This window comes from Drosophila albomicans, chromosome 2R, assembly GCF_009650485.2.
Source record: "Drosophila albomicans strain 15112-1751.03 chromosome 2R, ASM965048v2, whole genome shotgun sequence".
Taxonomy (NCBI): Eukaryota; Metazoa; Arthropoda; class Insecta; order Diptera; family Drosophilidae; genus Drosophila; species Drosophila albomicans.
The window spans coordinates 26,302,602-26,317,349 of record NC_047631.2 but is presented as its reverse complement, the minus strand read 5'-3'; the positions used below and the strand labels follow the sequence as shown (position 1 = coordinate 26,317,349).

Genomic DNA, 14,748 nt, shown 5'->3' with positions numbered 1-14,748 from the left:
TGGCAAATTGGGCTATTGTTGATTTTTGTCTTGTTTTTGTTTTCTCTGGTAGACAACAATTTGTTATTCATATTTCAAAGCGTGCATTCGCCCAATTATCCCAATTGCAACTACGCAGTTCACTCCAAATTGAAATACGTTTTCAGTTTTTTGGTTTTTTATAAACATTTATTTTATGCAAAAACTTGTACATAATTTAGTTTGATTTTTGTTTTTTTGTTACAGTTGCGTAAATAATTATTATTTGAACATATGTGGATAAGATTTGCAAGTAATTCCAATGGATTTGCAATAATGTGTAATGTTTTCATGATATTTAATGAATGAATATTGTGAATATTGTTTGTTTCAAATAAAATGTTCCCCATTAACACAATAGTACATACAACATTCAATTTGCCACGTGCTTAAAGATTACAACTAATTATTATTATTATTATTACTTTATATTATTTATTTAGAGATTAGTTAATAGGTTACTCACAATCATCAATTGAATTGAAATTCAATAACGATATCGATTACGAAACCATTTATATGTATATTCTATCGATCATTCGGTTATCGAAAAATTTCCATAGGCAGCACACCAAAAAATTTGTAAATTTTGGCGGTGCACGATTGTTACGATTGCACGATTGCCGATTATAAACATAAAATTATAATATTATTATTATTATTATTAAATTGTTAAATTATGTAGTATTTCTCGTTTGAATTGTGTTTCACTCGCAAGTATTTTGAGTATGTCGGGATTCACATCATTATAGTATATAGTAGCATTATAATAATTTCATGATGTAGCGGCTGCCTAGCGATTGATTTCACATTTTCATTCGTTTGCCAATTCTATATATGATTTTGATTGGTGCCGTCAATAATATTATTGTATAAAATTTAACAATTAACTTAGTTGCAATGCTTTGAAAAAGGCACACATAATTACATACATTGTGTATTTGCTTTCAATCAGTTTTTCAGTTTCAGCTTCATGCAAAATTCTTTAATTTAAAACAATTATCTATCAATTTTTCATTTGTACCATAATTTAAATGCAGTTCACATTCATTACTTCTTCTTCTTCTCCTTCTTCCATCCCCGTTCATCTCATTTTCATTTATTAATTTTAAAAATATTTTTAATTATTTATAAAAAATTTCAAAAAATTATGTGCGTTTTCTACTTTCTAGAACTCATTTTAAATTAAAGAATTTTGTTATTGTTTGGTCAAACATTATCTATTATCAAAAATATTATTACTTTTCATTATTTTTATCCTTGTTTTTTTTTTTTTAATTTTTCTTTTGTTTTTGTTTTTATTTTTTGTGTATAATACATTGTGCTTGAGCTCAACATTAACATTATTAATTAAGATTAAATTATTTATGTTTAACTTGTACATTATTAATGCATGATATTCGTTATTTTTTCATTAACTAAATATGGCTGTTGCGTATTTTGTTTTGTTTGTTTTTTCTCTTATGCGTTTTTTTGTTATCATAATCGGTTTTTATAGTTTATATAGACTTAAGATTCATAATTGTTTTGCGTATGTATATAGCAGATATAACGTATTCATAATCGAAATACTTCATTAACAAGAATTTGCGTCAATTTAACAAAACTAAATGATGATGTTTTGCATTAATCGAGACATTAGCAGAGCATCAATAAAAACAATCAAATGCTGCATAATGAATATGGATATGCATGTATGTGTGTGTGTGTGTATCTGTGTAATTGTTATTTAGTCATTGTACAGATAAAAAAAACAACTATTTAGCCTTATGAACTACAAAAAAGATTCTTCTTCGCGAGCATTTTTATAAAAAAAATTGTGATCAATACGAATTGCAGATTTCTTGATGAGATTCCGTAAACATGATTATTTTTTTGAGTTTTCTTTTCTTTTTTTCATTAAATATTTTAATAGACATAATATTAAGAATGGCTCTAAGGGCATATACACATATGGGATATATGGATATATATGTACGTTCGATTTGCTGCAGTTTAAGTAATTTTTGTTCGCTGAACTTTTTGTAAATTATGTGCTACTTATGAGTGCATGTGATAATCGATAATAATAATTATTATTACAAGTTATCCATTAAATATAATAACTATACACTATTGTTTGATTTGTTTAAAGGTTTTGTTTTGTCGTTTGCAAAACGCAACAGAAATGGCCACAAAATTCAATACATTATCATTATTACTTTTGTTTTATTGATGTTGTTGTTGTTAAAGTTGCAGGCAACAGGCCACAGACTTGATGTTCGAGCGAGTGTGTGTGCGTGTGTGTGTGTGTTTGTGGATGCTTTATAGTTTAGTTTGTCAGTGACGAGTGTTGTTGCAGTTGCTATTAGAATTTCACAATCCATTTGCGATGGCACACAATGCAATGACTACTGCCACTGTTGTTGTTGTTGCTGTTGTTGCTGCTGTTGATGTTGCTGCCACACCGTAGTTGCCACACTAATACAATTATTGCTGCTGCTGCTGCTGTTGTTGTTCTCATAGTAATAGTTATTGTTGTTGTTACTGCTGCTGTTGCTGCTGCTATTGCTGCATTCAAATGCAAATCGTTTGCTGTTGAATCCTGGCTGCATCTCAATGTCGAGCTCATCTGGCCAAGCGGCAATGGCAGGATTTTGTATTTTTTTTTTTTTTTTTTTTTTTTGTGATTTTTGTGTGTATGTATATGTTGTTGTTCGATTTGTTTTAGATTTTTGTATAGATATTTTTTTTTGGGTTTTTTGTTTGTTTGGTTAGCATGTAAATAAAAAAGTCGTAGAAATGGAAATTGAGTTTTAATATATGGTTAGCAGTTAGTTATATATTTTTGTTTCCTTCTTTATACTTTAGTTGCCTAACATCAAACATTGAAATCGTTTTAATATATGCGAATTATGAGCGCTAAAGTTACTAAATGGAAGCGGGCATATCAGATGTATCAATATATATAGTATATATTTATAGAGTATGCAATGTGAACAAGAAATATATATGTTTGTTTTAATTTGATTAAGAGAGCAGGGCACACAGGACATGCAGGCCAAGATTCAAGATTCAAGATAGCTCACAAACGTTTAGTAACTTGTCTCGAATATATATATTCATATTCGTAAAACTATTCAAAGTCGAAGTTTTGTTTGTTCAGAGTTGTTGAAATGGACAAACACATACATACGAGTACGAGTATAAAAAATCATTTAGTTGTTCGTTGATAGTGCAAATAGATATTAAAAATTTGATAATCGTTATTAATGAGACATTTATTGGTTATTCGAATTGTTTCAGGAATTGTTTTTTATCGAGTAATTTACAAAACAACGTTTTTTTTTTATTGTTCTTTTTTTTGGTTTTGGTTTTGGTTTTAATCCATTTTATTTACTAGTTTTTTTGTTTGTTTTGTTTTTTACTTTTATTTTCTTTGTTTTAGTTAACTTGGCCTTTGTTAGTTTAAATTAGCAATAATATTACATCACATATCATTTGATATTTATATGGTTTTTATACATATGTAAATGCTATATAGTATAAATTGTAAAGATTATTAGATAAAAAGAAAATAATAAAATTGCAAGTGCATTGGCTGTCAATTATATATGTAAATCATAAGAGTAAGAATTAAATTTATAAATCAATTTTTGCTTTTCATCGAAAATGCCAAGGTAAAGCGTTATTTACATTCTGTGTTTTTTGTACTTTTATTCATATTATTATTAAAGTCTGTACATCAAAAATTGTTGTTGTGTTGTTGTATTTTAAACTGTTTGTTTTTTAGCATTAGCCAAAAGGAAATTTTTATTGTGCATCATTGTCAGACATTCTTTGGCATGTGGCATTAGAGTCGATTTAGTAATTGGTCTCATATACGCGTATGTATTGGTGTGTGCGTGTATCTGTGTGTTGTTGTTTATGTTTGTAAGTAGTACTTGAGGAGATTTTATAGAAGCAAATGCATATGCAATTTTATCAAACGTTATACAAGTATTTATTCTTAATTTCTATAGAGAAATAGAGAGAGAGTGTATTACTGATACCATAACCAGAGAGAGAAAGAGAGAGATAAGTAAGCTTAAACATTACGATCTGTTAAATATACATAAATCAATATTTATGTAGTTTTGTGGTAGTAATTTGGGACTTGCTATTTGGTTGCTTTATTTGATGGTCATCTCTATTATTAATATATGTATTATGTACGAATTTAAAGTGTGTGGTAGGTGAGACAGACGTTAAGCAAATATATATGTATATATAGTAGAGTTACGCCCCCAAGTAGTATGTAGTAGTGGTTGTGGTGGTTTTAATTGTAGTGGTTTTTGGTAGTAGTAGAGTAGTACATCAGTAGAGGCCCCACCGTTGGCTAAGAGTTGTGTGTGTTTATTTGTGTGTGTGTGCGTTACACATATAGCTTATAGTTAAAGTTAAGTTCTTAATGGACTAAAAAAGTTGCAAACAAAAGTTAAGTGTGTTCTCATCTTCTAGGGTGATCAATGAGTTATGTGTGACGACGACGAATAGAAGAAGTTTAATTTTTAATTTTTTGTTAGGTATCAAAAAGCGTTAGTCTCAAACGTATTTAAAGAATTTTTTTTTTTGTTTTATTGATTTGCTCGAATGCCCAGAGCATACGGTTTGATGAAACTTCAAGAGACTGGTTTTGGTTTTTTTTGTTTTTTGTTTTGTTTTCTGTGTTTTGGGTTGCACTTCAACAAAAGTCATTGATCTTTATTCTGGTACACTTTCGGTTCAATTGCAACATACATTTAAATGATATACAAGGTAAAATTTACAAACTAACAGGGTCTTAATACTAAATACACATATAAAATTCATAATTCATATATATATAGATGTAGATGTAGATATATAGATCATAATCAAATTAATTATATGGCTTAAGAAAAAGTAATACAAAATGTACTAAAATTGCGTTTGCTTTTTTTTATACAGAAATCGATAGAAGTATCTCTTACCCATTTCTTCATTATTTCAATAATAATCTTTTTTTTTGTTTTGTTTTCTTATTGTTTTTGTAAAACATCAAAGGCACAAGTCAACGTCGTCAACAAAGAAATAAAATAAACTAACAAAAAATATATATTTTTGTTATACAAAAAAAAACAACAAATTAGATTGTTTTTTCTTTTGATTTTACCGATTTTTTTTTACTTTTAGCAACTATTGCACTAACATTCAGCATGTGTCTGTCTGTATATTTCATTTTCTTTTGTTTTGGAAAATAAATCAAAAAGTCGCAAATGAGCTGCAGTTGCTATGCTTCAGTTCAGAAAGCATAGCAACAACAGCAGCTCAAAGGGAAACAAGTAAAGGAAAAAAAAAGTGTAATAAAAAACAAATTTATAGATGAGTAGAAACACAACTAACCTGTGAGGCGCTTGATATATTTATTGGACTGAGTTAACTGAGTTACGGAGCTGCACAGACCGGCCTGGCCAACTGGACTGGCTGGGTTTCATTGGACACGCAACACACACACTCTCAACTCAAACAGCAGCAGAGAACAGCACAGATGATTGACATTTTTTTTTTCGATTTAAAGCAGTTTTTCACAAAAAAATAAAAATATTGTAATTATAAAGTAAATTTGAAATAGACATAATGCAATATATATATTTCCGAATATATATATTATGTAAATCGTATTGTAATTGAACTAAATTGTATATATAGTAATATATGTAATATGCCCATTTGAACGTAATGGCGGGCGGAGTCGATAATCCACATAAGAAGTTTTAACATTGATTTCAAAAAAATTTAAAATTTTTCACTTTTGATATAAATACAAAAAGGTGTGTGAGTGTGTGATTGCTGCTGCTGACTGACTGACTGACTCGTGACACAGCGAGATGTTTTACTGTATCTCAATGAAACCCGCCGGCTTGGCTGGCACTCCGACCGTTGCACGCTGATAGGGGTGTTCTCTGTTAGCCGCCAATCGACGTTGCTGCTTAAGGGCGCCTACTAAAATATACGATACGATACGATATAGATTTATATATTGCAAATATAAAATTGGTATTGGTAATGGTAATATTTATATATATATGGATAGAGATAATCAAGGCAATAAATATATATATACGGTATATACGGTTTTATCGGCGCATATATAATATATGTATGTATTGTCTACAAAACTTAGCTTAATAATAGAAAAAAACATATACTATATATTTATGCTTGCTTGTTTTAAACAATTCTTTCAACATTTTCACACATCTGCATCTTTTTGCTTTCGCTTTTCTTTTTCACTAATTACCAATTTCATTAAGTTCAACTTCATTTTCTTTCTTTTTAAATTATAAAAAATTCTTTATAATTAACTGTATTGCATGTTGATTTACATTTAAATTCTGTTTCTTTGGAATGAGTCGTATATATTTTTATTTTTATTTGTTTTGTGTTTGTTTTTCTTTTTCACTTTGTAAGAAAACAACGCTAATTGATTCGGTATCTGGAAATAAGTGATTTTTAAGCAGCTCGCTAATTAAACTTAACACACACAAATTGTTAAACTAGTCTTTAAATAATTAATATATAGTATAGATAAGCATAGTCGTGTTTCCATTAGAATAAATGGATCTCCAGGGAATTTTGCCATCTCCTTTCTAGATTTTAAGAGAGAGAGAGAGACCTAAATGTGTGAAAATATTGCAATATCTTCAAGCTGCTACAAGTTTTTTTTCTACTTTTGTTCTTTAGCATTCTTCCAGCTGTCTGTCACATTTGTCTGTCCGTTTTTTGTATCTGTCTATGTATCAATCGCATTTTGCTGACGTTTTTGACTAGTTGTGCAAAATATTGTTGTTGGACGGCTGCCTGAACCTCAACTAACTTATTGTCTACAAAAAATTGTTTAAGCACCAACTCGATTCAAGGCTCCGATTTAAGCTATAATCTAATATTAAAATATATATATGTATATTGTTTGCATAGTTTCCATTAAAAATGCTACGAAAAAAGAATTGTGTGGCTGCTCGAAATAAAGGAAAAAATATTAATGGCACTGGCTGGAAAAAATCAAACGGTTACGGAAATCAAATGTAAAACTTGAACTTGTCGTATAAGGTACATTTGTGCATAAATACTGCTAAAAACTAATTAGCTATCAGCTAAATATTGCACTTAAAGAGTATTGAAAACGATAATAAACAAATCAACCCACACCGTAAATAAAAACAAATGAAAAACTACTAAATATACGAGTACTATAAATAACACATGTCGTAGAGACCTTATAAAAAAAACCTAAGAAGAAAAAATTCAGCGCCCGCTTCGAGTTGCATGTAAATCAAGAAAACTCTCAAAGTTATGCTATAAAGTATTCCAACGAAATTGCGGCGAATGTGTAACTCGGAACGGGGCTGTCAAAGAGGGATATTATAAAAAGCTAATTAAGTCAGCAACTCAGTTGAAGGCTTTAAGTAATATGTATTTATGTAAGTAGAATACTTCATTGTTCCCAAACAAGCAACAACCAATTTCTTGCTGACATTTGTTGTTGTTGTCGTCAACTAGAATATACTCATGTTTTAATTTTTTTTCGAAACGAAACCAAAAGAAAAACAAAACAAAAATGTATAAATAAAATAATAAAAAACAATAGATAAATTCATCATGCAAAGCGCCTAAAAATCACTTATTAACCAGACTCTAGAAATGTTTTGCGACATTATGAACTAAACAAAAACGTTGACGAGCGTTTTGCTTTTTCTTTTTTTTATATTTTTGTATTGTTTTGCTTGCTTCTTATTTGCATTTTTGAGTATTTGTTTTTGTAGTTGTAGTTGTTCTTGTTTTTTGTTTCTTGTTTGTTGTTGTGCCATTTTGCATTTTTGTTTTTCATTGCTAAATAAATATACACATCGATGCATGTATGTTTGTTTGCTTTTGTTTGTTGTTGTTTGTAACTAGAGCTAATTAATGTTTAAGTAAGGGTTTCTCTCTGTGTGTGTTGTGCACTGTCAACTGCAGAATGTAATCATTTTTTTTGCTTTGTTTTGTTTTGCAACTGGAACTAAGAACTAACATTTTATGGACTTCAAATAAATTCTTGGTGCACACACGCAAATTCAAAAAAAGTTCAAAAGACGGAGCCGGCATGCATATATCGACCAACTGTAAATATTTATATATATGGAACATGTTCAGATCAAAATAGGAAATGTTTCAAAAGAAATTAAAGGTAAAAGTAAATCAGTTAGATCGTCAGTAAATTATTGTATATAGTATGTGAAACATTAGCTGTTGTTAGCTGTGAGAGTTTTTTCGTTTTTTTTTTATTTGTGGTGCATGCAAACCATTTAAGAAAATAAAAGCAAGCGTTGCTAAAATTGGGGTTAAAAGCGTGCACTTAAATAGCAATCGAGAAATCGAAACAAAAAAATTCTATAGCATACTTTATGGCACTGTAAAAAAATAAATACATTTAAATCAAAAAAACAGAAGCTGGAATACTCTCTCTTAGACGGACAAGAGCAAAGGATAACAAAAAAAAAAAACATACGTATGTAAAATGCGCATGGAATTAAATAAGAAAATAATATAAAACAAGAATAACATTAATAATTAAGTGTGGAATACTACAATACTACTACTATGATTGTAAAAATAAAATATATTGCACTTTGGTTAATACGTCTAAACGGAAAAAAAATGCTGCTGCTGCCTAACTAGGCGTATGCGTGATGTTCTGTACTCTAACCTAACTGCAGTTTTGATAGTGTTATGATTGCTCGCAGTTTGGCACAAAAATTACGTTGGCTAACTACAAACTCAACTCTGAGTGTAATATGATTTAGATGTGTGTATATGTGCGGTGTGTATGTGTGTGTAAACAGTTATGGCGCATTTCGTTAAGATATAAATATATATATATGCAGTATATGTGTGTGTGAGAGAATAGAATCAATCTGATCTTCACTTCGATTGAATATCATTTCGATGATAGTTGAAAAATGTTTTGTATGTATATGTTATGTGTGTGTCTGTATGTGTATGTGTAGAGAGTTTATCTAGCAAACAACCCACCGCTATGATCAGCATATTCCGTCAGCAGGGGATTGCCAGTGAGTGCCGCATAATTCGCATAATCCTGATAGGGGGCAAAGATCATGCCATGTGCCGTCTGATCGAAGGCAGCTGTCGGCGCTGCCTGGGCGGACAGTATGCTGGCCGCTGTTGTTGGCACCGTCATCCGTGGATTAAGTATCAATGGTGCGCCCAATGGGGCGTTGGCAGGTGTGCGTATCTGGGTGGCCAATCCGGATAGTGTGGGTGTCAGCAGGCGATTGTCCGGTGTAACCAGGCGACGCCACTCCTCTTCGCAAACTGCGGGATACAGAACAGAAGCAGAAGGAGAACCAACGCATGAGAAAGCTGTCCCGTGGTAGAAAAACCCATGTAAATTTTTAAATGGAAAACATTCGATCATTATAACAATATCATTATTGGTTAGCTTCGTTATCGTTTTATCGGTTATCGATTTCCGATTTATCGCATTTGAGAGAGCCGCGGGATATTTTAGTCAATACTGGGGATTAGGCTGTTTAGGATTAGACAATGTTTTCTTTTCGCTTTTCTTTTCGCTATTATTCATTAATTGTATTATTGTTTTTCTGTGTTTCTTGTTTCGAGTTGAAGTTTTCGAGACTTAGAGGCTAAGTAGAGCTTGATTGACGTACCTGCGACTGATTTCGCTGTTGTGTCCCTATATGTGCCGTTAATAATGGCTAATTCCATAAGTTGACGTTTCTTTAGTTCATCTTCGCCTTCGGCTTGCTGTTAGTACAAGTACGCGTACGCATGTGTGTGTGTATTTGTGTATATGTGTGTGTTGGTGTTTGTGTGTGTGTGTGTGTAGTAGTAAGAGATTGGTATTTTTTTTTCAATGTATTAAACAAAATACATTAAAGCAGATTAGAATTTTTTTTTTTTTTTGGTAAAAGAAATGAAAATAATATAAAAAAAATCATTATTAATATTTTTGTTGGTTAACAAATTTGTTTAGCAATGAGATTTGAATAGTTGTCTTTGTTTTGTATTTGATTTAATTTAAATTTTATACAGTTTGATAGACACAGCAAACGCATTATCACAATGTTTAATAGTGAAGTATTAATTCAAATAAAAGGAGGGAAACCGACGCATTTAATGCAATTATTAAAATCAGATATTTTTTTTAATCAATGCATTGCACATTTAGACGTCAAAGCATTAAGTTTTAAGTTTAAATATTTTAAATTTCTTCATTTTCTTTGACTTACCGGCACTAGCAACTTTTGGACCTCGGCAACAGCTTGAGCCAGCTTGACTTTGGCACGATTCTCGGTGTCCTCGACAGTGATGAGGACATGCAGATCATCGGACAAATGCTCCCAGTTGGGTTTGCCACGATTAGCATCCTCCTGTTGACAAGAATAGAATGAAACAATGGTTGAATAATGATAAAGATGATCTCATTAGCTTTAAACTAACTGATTAAGTTAAGTAATTGTTTTTTACATGCGCAAAATGATTCACAGTGAATCAAGTGAATCACAAGTTGGCAAATAAATCACATCAAGATTGATTTAAAATTAGAATTGTGTCATTTCGCCTAGATTAAATGCAACTCAACAGATTCATCAGATGAGCAGCTGTGGAAACATCAAAAATGTTCCCGATTGAACAGTAAGTAAATAAATAAAAATATATAGAGATTTCTTTGGAAAATCTCTTGATCAAAATCGAGTTTTCTCATGATCCTACTTTGTGGTTAAATTCCTCAAATTCTTCCCTACAAATGCAAAGACGACATTTGCACGCGCGTGTTTCGCTTTTAATGGACACAAAACAATTATATTGCAAGTGTGGGCGGCGATTGCGCTATAAATGAAATTGCATTTTATACATTTCTGTGTATTTCTCATTTTACTTTCGTTACTTTTTCCGCCACGCTAAATGCTAAATGCCAAACGCCAACACGCTTGAAATGTCGGAAAATATGTGTTTTCTATGCTTAGCCTCAAGGCTGCAAATTTGTTTTGGGGGGAGAGAGGAAAAGCGGGAGGAGGCGCAGCGCATTAACTTTTGACCCAAAAAATACAAAAAAAAAAAAAATGTATTTAGTTTGTCACGTTTAAATTTAATTTCGTTAAATTTCTAATCAATTAAGCTCAAAATGACCAGCGAGCTGTCAGTTTAGTTGGCTTTTGATGTTCGCTGTCCAGTGACAGCATCACAAAGTCTGTCCATCCGTCTGTCTGTCTGTCCATCTGTCTGTCTTTGTCTCTCGTCTTCTGCTGGCCTGGCTAATTCCACAGCACTTGTCAAATTAAGAACTGTCACGACTGCATGGATTTCACAGCACTTACTATATACATACATACATACATATATAGGGAGGGTTCTTCACCGAGATCCGAGCGTCTGCGTCTGAGTAATCTATTTTCATATTTTCAGCTTCATGCACATGACTCACACACTCACTTGAATGTTTGTTGTGTTGTGTAGGTGTTAGCTACTAAATTATCAAAATATTGCAACGCTATAAAAGTGAACATTTTAATAAAATACATGTATATACTATATTTGTCTGTCTCTTGTCTATGTCGAGCTGCCATGCCTCGCGAATTAACCAAAAAAAAAATGAAATAAAATATATATAAGCGCACATTTGCGCACATCTCATAGAAGTCGCAGCTCTCTTGCGTTCTTTGTTTGCCAAATGCGAAAAGGAAATTAAATCATCAAAAAGCTTTGGAGTGACAAGATCCAGGGCGCAGCAAAATATATAGAAAAAAAGCCTTAATTGTCAAGCTGAATATTAAATACACGGCATTGCCAATTTGCTTACTTAATTAACACAATTCAGGCATAACTTTTTGGCACATTAAATGAATTTTTCGTTGATTATAAATCTCAGTTTTAACCATGTCAAAAATTGTGAATTTTACTGGACTTTTAATTGACAAATATTTAAATTTGTTGGCACCACAAAACCAACTGTCAACTAGCTCAACTATTCCGAGCAACACTTTAATATATTTCTATTGAAATCAGATTAAATGTGTATGTGGCTAGTATAAACCACAAATATGTGGGGAGAAGAATTTTAGTGTTTGGTTGCTTTTAGCTGTGACACGCAGAGAATGCTGCAGCAACTTGGCATTCCATTTGTAAACACATTTCCCAGTAAATTTCACAGCTAATGGATTAAGTGTATGCTAGCATATATTTAAAAATATGTAAATATATATATGTTATACATAGATGCTTACCTTCTTCTTGTCCCGCATGGAGCCCTTGCCGCGTACCATAATCTTACAGCCAGTCTCTTGCTCTAATTGTTTGGCAGTCATGCCGCGTGGTCCCAAAATGCGACCAACAAAGTTGAACTGAAATAGAAATCACAGGAAATGAGCAAAACAATTAAATAACAATAATAATAATTAAGTATTAAGTATTAAAACAAGATCTTAATGAAAATATGATGAAAAGAAGGAAAAGGTTATTTTGATAGCAAAATTTAAAACGCATTAGCAAATTAGAAGGTTGACTCATGAACCAAATCATTCATTGCACACAACACAACATTCTTTCAAAGTCAAATTTAATAATTCGCCATCTCTCAAATCTCAATGTGCACAATGACGTATACGTAATATGACCCTAAGGCGACACGCCTGAATTTGCCACGATAAACCAATCAGCCAGATACTCAAACAGATTGCCAACTGCAGCAGCAGCAGCTGCCACAACACAAAATCAAAAAAAAAGTCAGCAAAGGCAACAAAGCGGCGGCATTTTGCATCACAAATCCGCGGAGAGTGTAGAGTGTAGTCTTTGGCTTATAGATTGGTGTGTGTGTGTGTGTGTGTGTGTGTGTGGAAGGCATTTGAAGGGGTCTCGTTGATAAAGCTAGCTTTTTGTGTGTGGCAAGCTGGCGAGTGCCAATTATATCAGCAGTTGCTGCCACGCCCCCCTGAAGCGTTGCTTTTGTTGTTCGCTGCTCGTAAATTAGCTGATTAAATTGTTCGGGATTTATTAGAGCCGAGTCACAGCCATATCTCAAGTCATTTACACCGAGAGTTATAAATATAAATGGCAAACTGGTTCAACGGTAGCCCTGGGGCAAGCCGCAACAAGTCGCCGCGACCACCCACCAAATGTGTATCTATGTATGTGCCTGTGTGTGTGGCATGCTCTTTTCTTAGCTAGCCTCCAGCTAGCAAAAAATCTATTCAAAATCGATGATGTGATGCAGCGCGATGACGATGCGAGCAACAACAATTTGTGCAATTGTTGCAAGCATTTTGCAGCACAAAGATCGCATCAACTGCAAATTGCTCAGCCATTAGTTGCATCACACGAGCGCGAACTTAATTAAATTTGATCATAAGCAATTCTTAAATGGCTACCAAAAAGTTGAAACTATATTGTTTGCTTTTCGGCGGCTTCATTGAAACTTTATGCATCTTTCATAATCAACAATATATACATATACAAAAAAAAAAAGAAAGGTTGTTAATTAAAAACAGCAAACACTGAAGCGCTTCATCGAAAATTAAATTGCATTGGCCCTGAGAGCTTAAATATTTGATAAAGTCAAATAAATTAAAAGAATTGCCTCGCTGGCTGCCTGGCTGCATCAACGTAGTGAACATGTTTCATTTCGTGGGTTATATTGTAAATCAATAATGACACAAGCTGTATGGCGGCAATTATGCGCCTCAAGTGGAAAGCGTGCCACAAATGGAGGCACCAACAAAGATATAAGGCAAACATGTTGTTGCTGTTTGCTGACAAAGGAGCCACAACAGATGCGGGACTGAGGCATTCAGACAGTAGCTGCAAGCTGTTGAATAAATGTTGTACTTGTAGCTGGCGTCGAGAGGGTGTCTCTCTTTGGGTTATATTACAGATTGTGAACGGCGATAAGAGTCTCGAACATACACCGCAACAGCAACGGCAAGAGCAGCAAATATACAATTATAAATATATTACTACATCAAATATATATATAACAAAAAGGGCAACAGCAATTGATAAGACACAAAAGGCAAGCATCAAAAGGTAAAGGAAAAAAAAAAACACAAAATACAAATGCACCCAAAATTATAAATTGATGATAAGCAATGGAAAACGGAAAATGAAAATGGCAAATGGAAAACGACATTGCGGTTGCCTTGGCAAAAAACCAGACCAAGTAAAATCAAGTAATGGTCAAATTGGCCAAAAGCCGCTTATCAACACGCGTGACAAACATTTCAGGCCACACACACTCACACACACATCGATGGACAGAGACAACTTTAGTCACTTAAACGACAAATATAGTAAATCATTATGCTAGCATCTAAGCCAAGTTTTAGCTTTGAGCTTGCAAACACACACACACATACACACACACAAATTTTGCAAATACTTTTGAAAAGAGCACAAAACATCTTTTCATATTAGCCGACAGTTAGCTAGAAAAATGCAAAACTCTGAGTCGGCGTAGATCAAATAGATTACAACTATGTATATACTATATATAGTATTTAGTATATACAATATATTTATACTTGGGCTTATCTATACATCCGTCTGTGGAAGTGTGTATTACGCGACAGTTGAATACAAAAAGTGTGTCTGTATAAATCAAAGTTAGACATGTAACACAAAAATAAACTTGCCATCTGGACAGTCCGGTCAGTCAGTTTAGTTGTTTTTTTTTATTTTTTT

General features: G+C 32.5%; 1 protein-coding gene across 8 annotated transcripts in view; it reads right to left on the bottom strand.

Annotated features, from left to right (window-relative positions):
• Positions 1-1,421: 1,421 nt before the first annotated feature.
• Positions 1,422-14,748, bottom strand: part of LOC117574123 (protein held out wings) — a 38,836-nt gene continuing 25,509 nt past the window's right edge. For 2 of the 8 annotated variants that reach the window (XM_052006321.1, XM_052006319.1), the window contains exons 4-9: positions 12,300-12,416; positions 10,305-10,445; positions 9,723-9,819; positions 9,070-9,417; positions 5,401-6,000; positions 1,422-2,629 (exon numbers count right to left, since the gene is read on the bottom strand). In XM_052006321.1, coding sequence (XP_051862281.1) covers positions 5,891-6,000; positions 9,070-9,417; positions 9,723-9,819; positions 10,305-10,445; positions 12,300-12,416 — 813 coding nt within the window. In that variant the 3' untranslated portion in view covers positions 1,422-2,629; positions 5,401-5,890. Of the gene's footprint in view, positions 2,630-5,245; positions 8,158-9,069; positions 9,418-9,722; positions 9,820-10,304; positions 10,446-12,299; positions 12,417-14,748 lie in introns of those variants that run through there. The other 6 variants (XM_034257776.2, XM_034257777.2, XM_034257778.2 and 3 more) reach the window with 6 other exon arrangements.